Raw genomic sequence first — 21281 nt, forward strand, 5'->3', positions numbered from 1 at the left:
CCCAGCTTCTCCCTCTCATGCCCCTCTGCCCCCAGCTTCTCCCTCTCATGCCCCTCTGCCCCCAGCTTCTCCCTCTCATGCCCCTCTGCCCCAGCTTCTCCCTCACATGCCCTTCTGCCCCAGCTTCTCCCTCACATGCCCTTCTGCCCCAGCTTCTCCCTCACATGCCCCTCTGCCCCCAGCTTCTCCCTCTCATGCCCCTCTGCCCCCAGCTTCTCCCTCTCATGCCCCTCTGCCCCCAGCTTCTCCCTCTCATGCCCCCAGCTTCTCCCTCTCATGCCCTTCTGCCCCAGCTTCTCCCTCTCATGCCCCTCTGCCCCCAGCTTCTCCCTCTCATGCCCCCAGCTTCACCCTCACATGCCCTTCTGCCCCCAGTTTCTCCCTCACATGCCCTTCTGCCCCCAGCTTCTCCCTCTCATGCCCCCAGCTTCTCCCTCTCATGCCCTCAGCTTCTCCCTCTCATGCCTCTCTGCCCCAGCTTCTCCCTCACATGCCCTTCTGCCCCCAGCTTCTCCCTCTCATGCCCCTCTGCCCCCAGCTTCCCCCTCACATGCCCTTCTGCCCCCAGCTTCTCCCTCTCATGCCCCTCTGCCCCCAGCTTCCCCCTCTCATGTCCCTCTGCCCCCAGCTTCTCCCTCTCATGCCCCCAGCTTCCCCCTCTCATGTCCCTCTGCCCCCAGCTTCTCCCTCTCATGCCCCCAGCTTCCCTCTCTCATGCTCCTCTACCCCCAGCTCCTCCCTCTCATGCCCCTCTGCCCCCAACTTCTCCCTCTCATGCCCCTCTGCCCCCAGCTTCCCCCTCACATGCCCCTCTGTCCCCAGCTTCCCCCTCTCATGCCCCTCTGCCCCAGCTTCTCCCTCTCATGCCCCTCTGCCCCAGCTTCTCCCTCACATGCCCTTCTGCCCCCAGCTTCTCCCTCTCATGCCCCTCTGCCCCCAGCTTCCCCCTCTCATGTCCCTCTGCCCCCAGCTTCTCCCTCTCATGCCCCCAGCTTCTCCGTCTCATGCCCCCAGCTTCTCCCTCTCATGCCCCTCTGCCCCCAGCTCTCCCTGCAGTGCGCACATCCGACCAGCAGGGGCCGCTGGAGGGCGGTTCTGTGTCTCGGTGACGTCACTGCATAGTTACCTGGAGCTCCGGGATGTGTCTGTTCCGTTCACTGGTCACACGGTGGCCCCAGGGGCGGTGACCCGGGAAACAGGAGCAGCGAAGTCTCCCCATCATCCCTGACTGCACAGCGCCCGATACTGCTGGTTGTGGGGTGAGCCGTGACCCGAATGTCTGTGTCTGTGGGGTGAGCCGTGACCCGAATGTCTGTGTCTGTGGGTTGAGCCGTGACCCGAATGTCTGTGTCTGTGGGGTGAGCCGGTGACCCGAATGTCTGTCTGTTGGGTGTCCCGAATGTCTGTGTCTGTGGGGTGAGCCGGTGACCCGAATGTCTGTCTGGGGTGACCCGAATGTCTGTCTGGGGTGACCCGAATGTCTGTGGGGTGAGCCGGTGACCAGAATGTCTGTGTCTGTGGGGTGAGCCGGTGACCCGAATGCCTGTGTCTGTGGGGTGAGCCGGTGACCCGAATGTCTGTGTCTGTGGGGTGAGCCGGTGACCCGAATGTCTGTCTGGGGTGACCCGAATGTCTGTCTGGGGTGACCCGAATGTCTGTGTCTGTGGGGTGAGCCGGTGACCAGAATGTCTGTGTCTGTGGGGTGAGCCGGTGACCCGAATGCCTGTGTCTGTGGGGTGAGCCGGTTACCCGAATGTCTGTGTCTGTGGGGTGAGCCGGTGACCCGAATGCCTGTGTCTGTGGGGTGAGCCGTGACCCGAATGTCTGTCTGTGGGGTGAGCCGGTGTCCCGAATGTCTGTGGGGTGAGCTGGTGATTCGACATAACCCCACAGACCCCCACATTAGGGTCACCTGTTACATGTATGTTTACAGGGGGCTTTTTTCCTCAGATCAGTTATTATTACACTTTGCTTAGTAGATGAGTGACCTGTGTGACGTTAAATGTCCGGTTTGTGACCCGGTTCCTGCAGTAATCCAGTGTAAGTGTTGGAGGGGCCCCTGGGCCCAGCTCGCCCCTCACAGCCTAACACTGCGGATTACTAAACACCAGATACGTCCTAAACTGCTTTATAGTCAGTCCTAGACTTTATATTTGTGAATATTAAACATTATATTAAGTTATCTTTTGTTCAATATTTACCTGTCACTATAACCAGCGGGTTCTCAGCTACATACACACTACATACACTACGTACGTACACACACTACATACATACACATACACACACACACACACTACATACATACACTACATACATACACACTACATACATACATACATACATACACTACATACATACATACACACACTACATACATACACACACTACATACACACACTACATACATACACACACACACACTACATACATACACACACTACATACACACACTACACACTACATACATACATACATACATACATACACACACACTACATACATACACACACACTACATACATACACACACTACAGACACACACACTACATACATACACACTACATACATACATACACACTACATACATAGACACACACTACATACATACATACATACATACATACATACATACACACACTACATACACACACTACATACACACTACATACATACATACATACATACATACACACACACTACATACACACACTACATACACACTACATACATACATACATACATACATACACACACACTACATACATACATACATACATACATACACACACACACACACACACACACACACACACACACACACACACACGTTGTGCTTGTACATATGGGATCTATACTGCGGTTTAGTAATTTATGGATGTTTATTGGTGATGTAATGATCTGTCCGCACTGATTGACACCCCCCCCCCCCCCCCTTTCTGTTCAGTTTTGGACTCTAACCCCTCTCTGATGATATCAGACCCAGCTGGATGATCTGAATTACCTACAATGTAGCCGACCTTTCCGTGTTAATGGTCAGGTGTGATAATTGTCCTCCCCATCATGGAGCTCATTCCGTGACCGCTTTGACGTGTTCCCTATTGCCGGCCGCTGTTATTCCAGCATGAACACCCGTGTAGGTCGGCAGCCGTAACCTCCACCCACCATGCCCATTAAGATGGAGAAGCCAAGTGTTTGTTATCCTCCGGTTTCCAGGCCAGTGAATCACGCCGCTGGCGATGGGCCGACGCAGATGCCCGATTTTCCGCAGAGCAAGAACCAGGATATCCGGGATTGGATAAATAGACAAGAAGATCAACGTTTAATCCTGTCTCATGATGAGACGCAGGAACTTATTGGACACCGTAAAAATCTTAAAGATCGTTTTCTGCCAAAACCACCATCAAAACCAAAACTGAGGCTGCCCAAACTGGAGAGAGCGTTCTCCCTGGATGACCAGCGCTGGTGCAGGGCGATCGGAACCAGCCAGTGGAGCTTAGTAGACCAGAATGAAAGTAGGTCATCCTGCGGTTCTCCCCAGGACGACTCGGTCATCGAGGATCCTGCAGCCCAACGTTTAAGTCACGAGTCTTTGATGGAGCCGACTGATGCCTCTTTGGGGTCTACGCGCTCGCAACGTCCTCTTAAAACCAACAGCCTTGATATGGCATCAGGGTTCCCGAAAACCAATCCCATTTCAACATCTAGACCAAAACTCGCACTCACAAAGCCCAAGCAGAGCCTCTCGCAGTTAGAATTTAATGCAACCTCGAGGACGGGTAATAGGATAGAGCCAGATTATGCGGATTATAAGAACAATCATTTTCTCAGACAAAGCAGCAGCCTGAGTGACACGAGACTCCACGATATGGTCTGTGACCAGGGATCTACTGACTCTATGAGAAGCACGTACAGCCTGCTCACACCCATCCGCTCCAAGGATGTCCGAAACAGGTATGTAACTGTGTATATAGGAACGTACTGTGTCTGTGACTAACCAGCCATCCCAGTACTGAACACAGGGTCTGTACTGGTCCCAGACTGGTCCATAGACATCTACGTCCTGGTAAGATATTTATTTTATCACATTTTGTAGCCAAGAACTTGCATCAGGGAGATCATATTGTTCACACCCCCAAAGTAGATATTGCGATTTGTAAATACTTTACTAACTTAATGATGACTAATAGTTTTCTGAATTTTTAAAACCAAACACAAAAATGATTCCTTTTAAGTAATAAATTGCATCTGGCCAAAATGCAAACGACAAAATCACTAATGTTGATTTACAAATCTTTCTGATGTTAAAGAATATTTTTTGTTTTTTGTTTAGTCTACAAATAATTGTGACCTTGTACTAGACTGTACAACAGTACGTTGTTCCCATACAGTGTATTGAATGTTGTTTTTATGACGTTTACTATCCTTGAAGGTGTTTTAAAACAGTTTATAATTATCCCCCTTTATCTGTATGAGAAATGTATTGAATGACCTCACCCCCCACATGTCTTCACAGAAGCTATTTGGAGGGCAGCCTCTTGGCCACTGGAGCGTTGCTGGGAGCTGAGGAACTGGTTCGCTATTTCCCTGATAGAAAACTGAGGATTTCTATTGCTACCTGGAACATGCAGGGACGGAAGGTGAGGACACACTCTGTAAAGGAGAAATTATTGTCACAAGACGAGACAAGGAGGAGATGTCTGTAAGACCCTCCACATATCGATGCCTGGCTTGTGAATATTATATATACTATCTATATAACTGATGTTACTGCAGTAATCCAGCATCGGATCAGCCTCTCTTCACCCTGACACCATGTGCGGAAGATTTATTTCCAGTCATTACTTAACGGCTCTAAATTTACCTGCAGATTACTGTCTGGGGAGGATAAATATACTTTATTTCCTTAGTCCCCGGGGTGTCGCAGAGCGCAGGCCCTTCTGTGACAACGTCTTTCCTGTTCTGTGTATGTCTTTCTGCCCTCCGTATACCAGCGGTCAGTGCCACCCTTACAGAGGGACGTGTGGACTACAACTCCCAGCTGGTTACTGTACCTACCTGGGCATTGCAGGTTGGGCCAACACTGGCTCAGAGGAAGGATTCAGAAGAGAAATAATATCCCAACTTAACATTCAGTGACTGCAAAGACTGTGATAAGCATAAGAGATCTGAGGGGGCTGCACCCTGTATCCCCATGTTAAGAAAGGAATAAGTAGCGGACCACCCCTCTGTCACACAGAATATTGTGCATCTGGGGTAGAATAAGATCCCTCGTCTGCAGAGTGGTACAAGAGACTCTCTAGTGCTCCTACGTACAGTACGTCCTAACAACGCACCAGACACAAACTGTAAGCGGTTGTATATAGTACCCAAGGGGAGCATCCACTCACCAGACCCACAACAATAGTCTCTGTATAGGAGGGTAACACTGATGTACAGTGGGCTAGGAGCGCTGCAGTTGTAGATCACGTTATATATAGTTAGGTAGGTGTATAATCAGCAGGTGGTAGTGACCGGATCGGTGTGTGAACTCGGTACAAAGGGCCATTGTCACCACAAGACCCACTTTTGTCAGGCTTGACGTGTAGGTGTGAAAGGGTTAATCACAACAAAACCACCCGACCTAGCTATAATTCTTCCCCAAAATTATATCTCACACTCGCTGTTAAACACCATGTTCTGCTACCACTAACGTTTGGATCAAGAGCTGACACTCTTTAGGAAGTATTCAATTACTCCCTGACATCTCAAAATCCAATTCCATCCTAATTTAATCAGAGTTCTTATAAATGCAGCAATTATCTGCATTAAAAGTCATCATTTATGTGAATTCATTAAGGATACAAAGACAGAATGTTATTAAATTGAGCTTAATATGACAAAGAAAGTCACAATGCTTATTGTATAAAAAGGGCATGTGTATAATAAGTAGGGTACAGTGCCCGTCAGAGGTGTGCATAATAAGAGGACGACGGTGGTTGTCGGGGGTGTGTATAATAAGCAGGGCGGTGGCTGGCAGGGGTGTGTATAGTAATCAGGGGATGGGGACCGGTAGGAGTGTGTATAATAAGCAGGGAACGGTGCCTGGCAGGGGTGTGTATAATAAGCAGGGAACGGTGCCCGGCAGGGGTGTGTATAATAAGCAGGGAACAGTGCCCGGCAGGGGTGTGTATAATAAGCGGGGGACAGTGCCCGGCAGGGGTGTGTATGATAAGCGGGGGACAGTGCCCGGCAGGGGTGTGTATGATAAGCGGGGGACAGTGCCCGGCAGGGGTGTGTATGATAAGCGGGGGACAGTGCCCGGCAGGGGTGTGTATAATAAGCAGGGAACGGTGCCCGGCAGGGGTGTGTATAATAAGTAGGGAACGGTGCCCGGCAGGGGTGTGTATAATTTAATGACACTCGGTCACTTTGTGCAGGAACTGCCGGAGTCTCTGGATGATTTGTTGCTGCCTTCAGACAATGATTTTGCACAGGACATGTATGTTATTGGGGTCCAGGAAGGATCCCCAGACAGGTGAGTAGTATAACACCAGCGTGTCTTTAATTACCTGTAAATAAGGTTTAGTCATTTGAGGGATATTGGGCGTTACGTGTTTCCCAGTATCTGGAAAGTGATAACATATCATTATAACTGGGTGTTATTATCTCATATAATACCTGGGAGCTAATTTACTCAGAAATGTACTTTTTGTGTGATCTGCTTTTTACCTGCACCTCTCATGAATAGAAATCAGTGGTGGGATGAGAGCAAACTTACACTATTTATGTACAACCTCTGGAGTTATGTAACTGTCAGCTCTGCAGCCGAATCAATAGGGATATTTCCAGCTGTCACGTTTGCTCCTTAAAACAGGTGACTGTGTACATTATATATATATATATATATATATATATATATATATATATATATATATATATATATATATATTACACACACACAGCACAATGCCTCCATCCACACATTAGTAAGCAGACCTCCCCGACAGGGTGTTCTATGTATTTTCAGCCCTGTCTAAAGATAATCTACTGGGGGGGCCTCACCTTGGGTGGGGGTCAGTACTAGTGGTCACACCTAGAGTTCAGATATCTTGTTATTGTGTCACTTATGGAGTTACGTGGGTAATAATGTGTTTCCTGACAGGCGGGAGTGGGAGACGCGACTGCAGGAGACCCTGGGTCCACATTATGTCTTATTACACTCGTCAGCGCACGGCGTCCTCTACCTGTCTATCTTCATCCGACGGGACCTGATCTGGTTCTGCTCAGGTATAATTCTCTATTACATGATGCATAACTGTACAGATACTCAGGAATTAGAACAATTAGATTAGTTATACGGTCTACACACGCTGGGACTAAATTGACCAATCATTGTGGAGCGAGTGTGGGCTTGTCATGTCTGATTGGCTACGAATAAAATAGAGCCAAACATGTTCCCATGTTGGGAGAGGGGGGACATTCATCCAGGATGTACAGAAACCTATGTCTGCATTGTGGTCCAGTGTTAGCTGGTTCCTGAACAACCGGATCAGTGCAATACGTCCACACACTTGTATCACCAAACTGTGAAATAATCCGGATTCCAGATTATAACCCTGAAGCTGTAGAGATAAAGGGACACGGCCAAGTTTAGACTCTGACATTGTCTTTGTGTTGTTATTGTCACAGTATTGCTCAGTATCACTAATCCTGCTCCTCGTGTTTTATATAGAGGTAGAATACGCCACAGTGACCACACGGATAGTATCGCAGATCAAGACCAAAGGAGGCCTCGGAGTATCGTTCACCTTCTTCGGAACGTCCTTCCTCTTCATCACCTCTCATTTCACATGTAAGCAGCAGCATGGGGGGGGATGTTTATCATAGGGAGCGGCGATCCACCGCCGGACACGCCAAGAGCAGAGCACTCTGCATTCTAAGCGTGTCCGCGGGAGGACGTGTTCACTGTCCACATCAGTGATCTCTGATTACAGCCGACGCCACAAACAGTTCTGTTTATATCTTCAGAGATATAACACAAAGAAAATGACTGTGTAGGACAATCCCCCATTATATCTTACTGTGCGATAGGGAGGTAAAGGATTACTATCGGGGCTCGCTGGATGTTTTGGGGATCAATTACGTTTCCTGTTTGACCCATTTTTATATATTGCTGTGTTATTTGATCGAATTATTTTTTTTACATATTCAAAAATCGAGGGTGTACAAAGGATTATACTGTCCTTATGGACGGGGGAGGGTGATATGAGGGGCTCGGTCCCCGGTACATCTATTGATCTCTGATTATTTTTATTGGCAGCTGGAGATGGAAAAGTGAGTGAGAGGATTTTTGACTACAAGAGAATTAAGGAGGGTCTGACTCTACCTCGTAACATCCCGGACACGAACCATTATCGCTCCAGTCCATGTGAGTATCGCCCGTCCGGTACCTGCTCCGGCTCTGCGCGCTCCGTCACTTACTGGTGTCATGTAAATAGGAGTACCTACCTCTGATGTAAGCTGTATCTAACCATGGTGCACAGGTTACCTACCTCTGATGTAAGCTGTATCTAACCATGGTGCACAGGTTACCTACCTCTGATGTAAGCTGTATCTAACCATGGTGCACAGGTTACCTACCTCTGATGTAAGCTGTATCTAACCATGGTGCACAGGTTACCTACCTCTGATGTAAGCTGTATCTAACCATGGTGCACAGGTTACCTACCTCTGATGTAAGCTGTATCTAACCATGGTGCACAGGTTACCTACCTCTGATGTAAGCTGTATCTAACCATGGTGCACAGGTTACCTACCTCTGATGTAAGCTGTATCTAACCATGGTGCACAGGTTACCTACCTCTGATGTAAGCTGTATCTAACCATGGTGCACAGGTTACCTACCTCTGATGTAAGCTGTATCTAACCATGGTGCACAGGTTACCTACCTCTGATGTGAGCTGTATCTAACCATGGGGCACAGGTTTCCTACCTCTGATGTAAGCTGTATCTAACCATGGTGCACAGGTTTCCTACCTCTGATGTAAGCTGTATCTAACCATGGTGCACAGGTTACCTACCTCTGATGTAAGCTGTATCTAACCATGGTGCACAGGTTACCTACCTCTGATGTAAGCTGTATCTAACCATGGTGCACAGGTTACCTACCTCTGATGTGAGCTGTATCTAACTGTAACCATGGTGACACCGGTCATTTCTAAAATTAGCAATATACTTGTATCTGTTTAAAAGTGATGAATAATGTTGACATGTTAGCAGAGATAAGATTTTCTGGGTATAAGATATCTACAAAACAAAAAGACTGTTAACACTGCATATCTGTGTGTGTCTAGCAAAATGAAAACATGAGGTATTAGTTCATTTTTTTTTTATCAAAACATTTAAGCCTGTATCCCAGCGTCAAGGGCACCTCATTATATGTAGGTCCTACACTAACCTATATGCTTTAAGCACCATCAAAACGCAGATAAAATCAGATGCACTCACCTCCCTGGGGGTTTACATCTAGCAAGGGCTGGCTGGTTATATATCTATATTCCGCCAACCTATAATCTAACTGCAGTTTATTTGTCTGACCCGTCAGTGGACGTCACCAGCCGATTCGACGAGGTGTTCTGGTTCGGGGACTTTAATTTCCGGCTGAACAAGGACCGTGACGGTGTGAATTCAGTCCTACAGGGCAAAGTAGAAAAAGACATGTCCAGTCTGCTGCAGTGCGACCAGCTTCTGAAGGAGATGAACCGCGGTACGTTGACCGCACACGGTTTACGTGGCAGCCAGTGTCGCGGTGTAAACTGTATTATCTTGTGTCGCTAGATCAGTACCAATAGTCTACACGTCACATGTTGTTTACACCCCGTTTCCAGCTGAGCTGTGGAACGCAATTCTCTGTCTTCATCTTTATATTACACATTCCGCTATAATGTGACAATGTTGTCTGTTGCTGTCGGTGGATAAGGACATTTAGGGATCATGTACTATTGCCTGAACCAACACATCAGCTTATGTCTGTCTAGTGCAAGTTACATAATGAAAGCTGGAGTCTGATTGACTGCTGCAGCTCAGCCAAGTTTCTGCAGTTAAAGTTCATTATCTTGTCAGCAGCGATGGATATGCTGATTGAGGGAGGTGCAGGTAAGAGACAGGGGGGTCGAGCTGCAAAAGAGGTGGATTTAAAGGTAGATCGCAGTCTTTAGTCAGATACATATGATTGCTGGAATATTACGTGAATTGTCCTGTAGCCTCTTACTGATATTCTGTTTTTGTTCTTTCTTTAAATCCAGGGTCCATATTTAAGGGGTTTGAAGAAGCCACAATTAATTTCCCTCCCACCTATAAGTTCGACGTCGGGTGTGATAAATATGACTCCTCGTCGAAGCAGAGGACGCCGTCCTATACGGTAAGGGCTACTTGTGTGGTTATTCGCCATATATTAGGGCAGAGGGGAGCGCTGAATGCTGCCACAATCTAAATCTATTTTAGTGGATTACTAGTTGTGTCCCATGAATCACTGTTAACGTACCCGCAGGTCCCTTTCCCATGGTCTTTATTCTTGACTGCAATGCAGAATCTCTCTCAAACACAGTTAAATTGCTGGCAGAAAGCGCTGGATGCAGCCTTATCCTGTTACCCTGCAGAACTCACAGTCATACCATATAGATACCATGTTCTCCTCTCTATCACTGCAGGACCGGGTGCTGTACAAGAGTCGGCATAAAGGTGACATCCGTGTCGTCAAATACGATTCTTGTTCGGAGATGAAGACTTCTGACCACCGTGCGGTATTTGGGTTATTTGAAGTGCGGATAAGACCCGGAAGAGATAAGTAAGTAATATATGTGTTACGGTTTCTAATTGTTCTTCATAGACAAAGCTTCTCTTAGCCTCAGATGAAGGTTTCCTTAAAGACGGTGCGCTGTATGTTGGCGCGTCGCCAGGAGCCAAATTATAATAAACCGTGTTTGCTTGGCATTACCAAGCCATAACTTTGTAATTCCGCATCACTTAGACAACTGTCTTATTGTCATTTCAGCATCCCGCTGGCCGCCGGGCTGTTTGACCGTGAGTTGTATTTGCTGGGTATGAAGAGGAGGAGTTCACGGGAGCAGCAGAAATATCAGGCACTAAAGAATCAAAAGAATAGCAGCGTTTGCACAATCTCCTGAAGGCGGGAGCGCGGCGAGCGACGGGCGCCTGCATCCCGCGTGTGGGGGACCGGGTCACCTTAACCGCTGCAGGACATTTTGCACCAATGGCCTTCACCTTGGAGGATGATATTTTGTTCCCAGAACCAACAGTCGTAAATAGAAACAAAAGGAAAGCACTGGAGTTATTATAAATTGTTTATTTAATATATAGCGTCAAAGTAACGTAAGAATTCTGTCCTTGTAGGTGGTCATCTGGGACAACATCCCTCTATATTACTGACGCTAGTCACCCGGCGTTCCACCGCTACATCCCACAAACCCACGCGTTTCACACACTGCTTCCTCAAAGTCCTTTATTGGACTATTGATAATATGTTCATTCTCTGGTCACCTGTATCAGTCGTTTGTCTAATCTAGTTTTATACATGGCCTTTTCATATAACTAATTTATATAAATTTTAGTTTTCTACATAACTTATTATAATATATATTAAATAGACAAGCCATTCACTTACAGATGCCACTGCTGAAGCAGTGTGTGAAACGCGTGGGTGGTTGTGGGAAGGAGCGCTGAAACGCGTGTAATCAGTGATACGCTGGGATGTTCTCCCAGCTGACCACCAAGGAGTACAGACCTATAATTGTTACTTTACTGTAATTAAATAAATGATCTATAACCCAACACCTTTCCTATATTGTCTATAAGTGAACATTGGCTCAGCTCTCAACAAGGCGGCTTCCATTGTACCTAGTTGTCATTCCAGGTTCTGGGTTCAGTGTCGTTATACTGTAATTAAATAATGTTTCAAACTGCGTTTTTATGCTGCTGACCAAAATTGAAAAGAAGGATGTTTACATGTCCCGGGATCATTATACCACCCACTGGTGATGACCATGCAATCCAGCCGTGAGCCTGCGGAGGGTGCTATAAACCTTTAACTGGCACCTTTCTTTAACCCTTGGCCTTCTTGTGTTTCATTGAAAAGTAATATGTGTAAATATTTATATATATTTATCTCTCCCAGACCACCAAATAAATTGTGTGATCTCTTTGGCGTATTTAATTAAAGTCTTGGAAATGAGTGTGATGGATGGAGCAGGAGAATAGCCCTGAATTACAGTAATAGGAGCATCCTGGGGATCTGCAGACACAAGATCCCTACAGCTATAACATATGTTCTTAGACTCCGATACAATGCAGCCTATACTAATAGTGCATCAGAATATTTACCTCTTTAGAAATGTATTCCGTGGGGAAGATGGGGAGTGTTGGACAAAGAGAACTTGCTTTAAATCACAGAAATCAGACGTTATGTCCAGAATACACACATCTCACACAAGACGTTGCACAAACTTTCATTCATTAACTCCCGCATTGACTATTGCAATTCTCTCTTTACACAAAGTTCGTCCATAGAAATTGTTTCCATTATAATGGATGGCGGACCGGTGTATATACGGTGAGTACAGCAGCTGCAGCTCCTGGGAATGCTAAAATGTGATCATTCCTATGAGACAGATCATTGGCTGATTGTTGGAATGAGAACAGCCGGGGGCGGAGCAACGTGTCACCTTATCAGGGTCACATCGTGACGCAGTCGGGCGAGCTGTAGTGGTCGCCAAGGACCAGCCGTATTTATGGGTTCTGCAGGATTGGTTGGTTGTTGGGGCATATTTACAAGGAATATGGCGTAACACGTCCTGCGCGGTATTTGTACCAGTTCAAACATTTCAGAAATTACTGGGTTGGAATATTTAAGACCAATGATATCAATTTTGAAGCTACAGTAGCAGTAATATGGGGGGGAGCAGAGGGGTCTTTCCAGTGTTGTGTAATGTCAGCTCTGGTTGCTATTAATATGTCACACAGCACCTATCTATCATGGGCACGGATATTGGGGGTAATGATGATGTAGCACAGATTTAGGTAGGGTCACATTATGGGACAGGGGCGGATCTAGAGTTTTAATTTAGGGGGGGGGGGCGATTTAGTCCCCGCCCCCTTTTTGACTGCTAAGGCTGCCTGCGGCTGCACACTATGTGCAGGTTCGGACATTGTGTTGTAAACACAATCAGAGCAGCCGGGCAGCACACTCTTCCTGCCTGTCTCTGCCGCACGGACCTGCTAGGGAGGGTGATCGCCCTCCCCTTGATACGCCACTGGCCTGGGGCTGAAAATTATATAGGGCGTATTGTGAGAAACGCCTTCCCGACGGAGGTGTGGCCAGTGGTGAGTGGGTGGGGCCAGCACCACGGAGGGCATAGCTTGCACTTCTCTCCAACCATCTTAATCTCCCCCCCCCCCTCCATCTTCCCTTATATAAAGAGTGCACCACAAACTGGTTCACACATCATGTATGTAACGTGAAGAGTGGAAATACATCCCAGCTGTCCCTGGGACAAGCTCCTGGCTCATCAGGACAGTGCTAAAAACTGAGAAATAAAACTTGAATGTATGTATAAATATATATATATATATATATATATATATAACTACAGTGTCTATTGTATGTATCTATATTGATCCTAATATATAAACACTCACTGTCCACTGTATTAGGTATACCTGAACACCTACTACCTAATAGACTGCTAAGTTGAGTGTTACCCTCTGGACTAATACTTCCCAGCCCTCCCCTGGCAATCATGGACAAGAATTACAAATGTGGTTGAGTCCAAACACCAGAATGGAGAAGAAATGTGATCTAAGTGACTTACTGCGGAGTGATTGTTGGTGCTATAGCAGCAGTTGTGTGGGTGGAATCGCCTTGTTAATGAGCGACGTCAGAAGAGAATGTCTAGCCTGGTTCAAGCTGACAGGAAGGTGACAGTAACTCACTTAACCATGGGTGGTATACAGACAGTGGCGGATACGGGGGGGCGATCAGGGCATTCGCCCCCTCCCACCAGCAGAAAGCCCATCTTTAAAATAGGTCCCAGCCGCCAATCAAAACGGGAGGGGGCGGGCCAATTGTGAGTGGAAGGCGGGGCTAAATGTGGGCCAGCCAATCAGCGTAAAGGTGGGGCGTGATTATGCAAAATCGCTCCACCTAAACATAAAGTCTAGGTCCACCCCTGTATACAGAAGAGCATCTCTGAATGCACAGCACATCCAACCTTGAAGTGTGTTACAGCAGCAGAAAACCGCACAGCACCCTTGTGACCGCCACACAATACATAGCACACTTGTCATCGCCACACAATACATAGCACACTTGTCATCACCACACAATACACAGCACCCTTGTGACCGCCACACAATACACAGCACCCTTGTGACCGCCACACAATACATAGCACACTTGTCATCGCCACACAATACATAGCACACTTGTCATCGCCACACAATACATAGCACACTTGTCATCACCACACAATACACAGCACCCTTGTGACCGCCACACAATACACAGCACCCTTGTGACCGCCACACAATACATAGCACACGTGTCATCGCCACACAATACATAGCACCCTTGTGACCGCCACACAATACACAGCACACTTGTGACCGCCACACAATACATAGCACACTTGTCATCGCCACACAATACATAGCACCCTTGTGACCGCCACACAATACATAGCACACTTGTCATCGCCACACAATACACAGCACCCTTGTGACCGCCACACAATACATAGCACCCTTGTGACCGCCACACAATACACAGCACCCTTGTCATCGCCACACAATACATAGCACACTTGTCATCACCACACAATACACAGCACCCTTGTGACCGCCACACAATACACAGCACCCTTGTGACCGCCACACAATACACAGCACCCTTGTGACCGCCACACAATACATAGCACACTTGTCATCGCCACACAATACATAGCACACTTGTCATCGCCACACAATACATAGCACCCTTGTGACCGCCACACAATACATAGCACACTTGTCATCGCCACACAATACATAGCACACTTGTCATCGCCACACAATACACAGCACCCTTGTGACCGCCACACAATACATAGCACCCTTGTGACCGCCACACAATACATAGCACCCTTGTGACCGCCACACAATACATAGCACACTTGTCATCGCCACACAATACATAGCACACTTGTCATCGCCACACAATACACAGCACCCTTGTGACCGCCACACAATACACAGCACCCTTGTGACCGCCACACAATACATAGCACACTTGTGACCGCCACACAATACACAGCACCCTTGTGACCGCCACACAATACACAGCACCCTTGTGACCGCCACACAATACACAGCACCCTTGTGACCGCCACACAATACACAGCACCCTTGTGACCGCCACACAATACATAGCACACTTGTCATCGCCACACAATACATAGCACACTTGTCATCGCCACACAATACATAGCACCCTTGTGACCGCCACACAATACATAGCACACTTGTGACCGCCACACAATACATAGCACACTTGTGACCGCCACACAATACATAGCACACTTGTGACCGCCACACAATACATAGCACATTTGTCATCGCCACACAATACATAGCACCCTTGTGACTGCCACACAATACATAGCACACTTGTGACCGCCACACAATACACAGCACCCTTGTGACTGCCACACAATACACAGCACCCTTGTGACCGCCACACAATACATAGCACACTTGTCATCGCCACACAATACATAGCACCCTTGTGACCGCCACACAATACAGAGAGCAAAATATGATTTTTATTAATAGAAACAAACTGCAGTTAATGTGTGAGAAAGTGATTATCAGCTGTTGGTCATTTTTTTCTACCTTTTAACACCTCAAATGGCCAAATGGGAATGTATCATCCCCAGGGTATAATCGTCATTGAAAAAGTTGGTAATTTTGTTGTAAGAAAAGGAACCGATCTCTATACTAATACACATGGGCCATTCATACATGTATATTATATTGTCACATATCTGAACTACCACGCGCTAATGGATGGATGTAATATTAGAAAGCTTGAAATACCTATGTCCAAAATACATATAGGGAGTAATAATTACTCTGTGGCTCTCACAGGGTCCATCAAACCCTCATAAAAAAAAAACAAATAACAAAAAAGTGCTGTGAAATTATTACACCCTAAATGTGGTATCAATAATGTTACCAGAATGGGGGTGTGATGGATTGGTCTTATTAGATAAAAAAAATTTACATTTATTACAATATAAAACAATAAACAAAATAAATTTAAAACCAAAAAATATAAATAAATTAATAAAACAAAACCATACAAAAATATATCATATAATCCTCTATGAAAACCACCAATCAAAAATGTGTATATAACAATATATCAACAAGAGCAATTCTGCATAAAGGCTTCAAATATGTTCCAGTAACACAAAAGTACATTATTATAAAGTCCAAAAAAAGACTCCACAAAATAGATTTAAATGAATTATCCTAAGGATCCTGTTGATAGATCTTTAGGGAGAAAAATATCCCAACTTTACTCAATTTGAACTCTATAAAACGGATCCTAGTTTCCACAGACAGTGTTGTATAGTTTTCTATTCAGCGTTGTTGTCCAGAGTGATATTTTAACAGGTGACCTAGAAAACGTGCAGCACATTCTGAGCCAGAGACCAACTCACCAATGGTCACTAACCTGGACCCTGACCACTCCAGCCTCTGCTCACCTGCCCTGAGCCACCTGTGTCCACCGGTACTCAGCCGCTCCGCAGCCCTCCGTCTGCACCCCGGCGGAGGCCAGTCTTGGGGCTCAGGACTTTGGGTGCCCTTCTAGACCAGATAGAGGGGCCTTGTATGCCACTCTCAGCCTACCACTACACACAAGGGACCAGATGTCCCACTACATCAAGGGCCTAGCGCCCTTCTAAGTGAACCGGGCCTAGCACCCTCCTACACTAACCAGGGCTTAGCACCCTACTAAGTCAACTAGGACCTGGCGTCCTCTCACACTATCAGGTCCTAATGCTCTCCTAACAACATAAGGCTTAGCACCCTATACAACTATCAAGGGCCTTGCATCCTGCTCTAACTCTAAGGGCCTGGTGCCCACTAACTATTGGACCTGGTGTCCAGACTAAACTAAAAGCACCTGGTGCCCCAGATAAACTGTAGGACCTGCGTGGCCCAATAATCCTGCCTATCCCTAACTGGCCAGGGCCTTGTGCCCACTGTTTGCCAATGGGCCTAGTGCCCAACTTGCCCACTGGCCTTGTGCCCGACTTACCTAAAGAGTATATATATATATATATATATATATATATATATGTATATATATATATATATACTTACCTGCTACTTAGCTTGCCCTGGCATCTTTGGGTCTTCCAGACCCTCCAGCAGGTGGCGCCTCTTCTGTTCGACACTGGGTTCTCCGGCGTCTCCTTGGAGGGAGTGCTTTTAGCCCTGACAAGGGCTCCTCGCCATCTCTTCTTCTCTGCTGCCGTCTTCTTTCTCCTGGCGTCATCTTCTCGTGGCAGTGTAGCTCCTAGCTCTTACAAAGGCTCCCTGCCACTTCCGACCAAACCACCGTCTAATGTTCTTCTGGATGTCCCGCGACGTCCTCTTCTTTTGTCTCCTCCATCGGACTCAATTAAATATGGCAGTGCCCAGTGGCTTATATAGCCGCAAGCGTGCCAACGTCACACAGCGTCGATGCAGCAAGCCATGATTGACACGCTGCGGCACCAGACATTCACGCGGCTGGGAGGGGAGCCCTGATTGGCTCACCGCCCGGCCAATTAGGGGTCAGCCGTTGTGGATGAAAGGAGCTCACCGGACGCTGGAGTTCCAGATGTGCCCTTCACACCTGCTTAGTTGTCTAGAAGCCCAGTACTCACCTGCCTATAATGGAGATGTCTAGAAGCCAGGTACTCATTTGGCTGTAATGGAGCTTCTTACTTGAATCCCTAAGTGTGTTCTCTCTTACTACCATGAATGTTGCACCAGGCTGGTTTATAACATTGAGAGAAATACATGAGCTGGTCCAACAAGCCTCCACCAGTGATGGTAGAGTCCCAGGATTGAATCTGCAGATAGGTATCATTCTAGTACGTAGGATATTTCACATGTTTGGTGACATTTTAAAAAGTCTTATCTCCTAAAGATACTGGGCCTGATTCATTAAGGAATGTAAGACAAAAAAGTGAGTAAGTTTTCTTCTGGACAAATCATGTTATGATGCAAGGGGTGCAAATTAGTTTATTATTTTGCACATAAAATAAATACTGTCTGTTTTTCCATGTAGCACACAAATACTAGATAGCTTTATTTGTACACTGAAATGTAAAGATAATCTAGGACATGTCCTACTCCAACTATAAATCTGTCCCCACATTTTAAATTTGCCTCCCCCTCCAATGCAACATGGTTTTGCAAAGGTGCAAAATGCAAGTTGCTTTACTTTCCTTAACGAATCAGACCCCACTGTGCTGGGTCACTGGACTAGTACCCATGTGCTTTACTAACAGAGATGTTGAAGTCCAGGTTTATGTCCTCCAGTCAGCATTCTGTTAGTACCTTGGAAGTTGCTCCAGGTTGGTTGATGACATTGGTTATAATCTCCCCCCTCCATACCTAGCAGACAAGCTTGCTCTATAGACTTGTGTCCAGATTCTCTGTTCTCAGCTAATGATGGAGTCTCTGGTTTGAATCCCAAGACAGACTTCTTTTAACTACCTTGCCTGATGCACAAGGATAAATTATGTCACTGAGGCAAAGCACTTACATAAGGTCAAGCTGGCTCAGAGGACTAGTAACCTGGTTCTCTGCTTGTAGAGTATGGAAGTCTTAGTTCAAATCCAGGAACAGCTGTAGCTTTTGTACCTTGGATTTTACACCTGGCTTGTTGAAGACATTGAGAAAAATCTCTTCCCAGCCTCCATGTATCATGTGGTGGCTCAGATGTCTAGTAGCCAGGTGCTCTCATGCAAGTAGATGGCTGAGGTCCTGGTTCAAATCCCCTTTGTACCTTGGTTGGTGCACCTGGCTGATTCATGATATTGAGAAGAGTCTTCCTACTTACCTGAAGGACGGGCATACAGTAGTGGGCAAGCAGTAAAGTGCTCAGTAGAGTTCCTGTGAATATTGAGAAAAGAGTAGTCTAGTTGCAAATTAATAATGTAAGAAAGAGAACAAGTTTTTAAAGTTGGCTGTTAGTTTCTTTAGAAACCCCCACACAGCCAGTTTCTTAACTAATGCTGAACAAATATTATTTCTTAACCCATGATTACAAGGAGAGAACCCACTGAGCAGGCTGATGACAGAGAAACCACCAACCTGTCTGGGGATTCAAACCAGGACCTCAACCATCACAGTCAGCAATCTGGCTACTAATCACCTGAGCCACCAGAGCCAGTACATGATAGAGAGCATCAGTGGGTCTTTTATCAATGTCATCAAGGGGCCTAGACCAAAATCAAAGAAGTTTTAAATGTTACCTGGCTGGGGATTCAAACCAGGACCTCAACCATCACAGTCAGCAATCTGGCTACTAATCACCTGAGCCACCAGAGCCAGTACATGATAGAGAGCATCAGTGGGTCTTTTATCAATGTCATCAAGGGACCTAGACCAAAATCAAAGAAGTTTTAAATGTTACCTGGCTGGGGATTCAAACAAGGGAATCCATACAAACTGTAAACATATCACCTACCTACTAAGCCACCAAGCATGAACACTTGTTTTGACATATGTAGAGACTTTCTCATTGACTGTTGCAATATGAAATGTGCTAAAAAGGAAGCAACTCAGAGTTCAAAGCAGAGCCTCTACTGTGACTGTCCATGGGCACCTCACTACTAGTCATCTGAGCTATCTTATACTTGTATCACTGTCTTCAATCAGCCTGCTGCAACAATCAATGTACTACAATGAAACCAGACAGGAGATTCAAACCAGAGACTTCTCAATCACTGCAAATAAAGAATCTGGCTACTAGCCTGCTGAGCCATTTGATGTTTAATCAAAGTAAGAGATTTTTTATCACAATCTTCAGTCAGAAACTTTGTATCAGGAATGGGCCATGTTTCTGAACTGCAAGTCCCAGCAAACTCAAAAAACCTGTTTGACCATTAGGGGCAGAGAGTCCAGACACAACTAGAGTCCTCTATTTCTCTGACTGCAAAAGCCTTTAGTATCTGATTACATTATATTTCTACATAGGTTCCTGTAGAGCTTTGAAACAATGGAGTTTGTATGTTCTCCCCGTGTTTGCGTGGGTTTGCTCCGGGTGCTCTGGTTTCCTCCCATACTCCAAAAACATACTGGTAGGTTAACTGGCTGCTAATAAATTGACTCTAGTCTGTCTGTGTGTGTGTGTGTGTGTGTGTGTGTGTGTGTGTGTGTGTGTGTGTGTGTGTGTGTGTGTGTGTGTGTGTGTGTGTGTGTGTGTGTGTGTGTGTGTGTGTGTGTGTGTGTGTCTGTGTGTGTATATTAGGGAATTTAGACTGTAAGCTCCAATGGGGCAGGGACTGATGTGTGAGTTCTCTGTGCAGCGCTGCGGAATTAGTGGTGCTATATAAATAAATGATGATGATGATGATGATGTCAAATCATTCTGCTCTGTGGACGGGTTTGTACATATCAAGGACTATAGGAAGGGGAAGGTGACCAGTCATATGTGGAGTGGTGATGATGATTTTGGTGTGGTGAACGTCTCCAACAGACAAATCACGGCTGGGGGCAGTTTGTGGTAGTGGTTAAAGAGAGACCTTTGGGGCCTCCTCACACTTAGGGCAGTTAGTAAGAGAGACAAGTATTTAAGTTAAATACAATGACGTTATAACTAAGTTAGATACAAACCTGAAAATACTTGCGTGATAAATTTCAGATATTACTCTATAAGACAGACACAAAGGGCCTTATTCATTAAGGAACGTAAATGCCAATAAGTGCCGTATTTTGTGTAAAATGGTTCTGTGCATGCCCAGAAACAAACCATATGCCAGAGAGTGCAGCAACGTCCAATTCACCTTAGAGTGCGTGTTCTTCTGTCATATCACCTGCTCCAGCTACAGGTCGGGTGTAAGTGCTGATTACTAGTGATGACAGCTGTGTATACAGCTAGAACATGTGTTTGCCATAAGGAGCAACTGTAACAATGTATTTTATGTCCAGTAGTCATAATGAATATCTTAATAAATGTATTT

At 46.1% G+C, this 21281-nt stretch overlaps 1 protein-coding gene across 1 annotated transcript; it reads left to right on the forward strand.

Annotated features, from left to right (window-relative positions):
- Positions 1-1096: 1096 nt before the first annotated feature.
- On the forward strand, positions 1097-12200 carry INPP5E (inositol polyphosphate-5-phosphatase E). Its single transcript, XM_075185750.1, has 11 exons — positions 1097-1259; positions 2948-3954; positions 4517-4640; positions 6420-6517; positions 7145-7269; positions 7715-7834; positions 8303-8410; positions 9587-9748; positions 10287-10402; positions 10692-10828; positions 11036-12200. The coding sequence occupies exons 2-11, from the start codon at positions 3167-3169 to the stop codon at positions 11166-11168; spliced, it is 1911 nt and encodes a 636-aa protein (XP_075041851.1). The 5' UTR covers positions 1097-1259; positions 2948-3166; the 3' UTR covers positions 11169-12200.
- Positions 12201-21281: the final 9081 nt, after the last annotated feature.

The sequence above is a fragment of the Mixophyes fleayi genome, chromosome 9 (assembly GCF_038048845.1).
Source record: "Mixophyes fleayi isolate aMixFle1 chromosome 9, aMixFle1.hap1, whole genome shotgun sequence".
Taxonomy (NCBI): Eukaryota; Metazoa; Chordata; class Amphibia; order Anura; family Limnodynastidae; genus Mixophyes; species Mixophyes fleayi.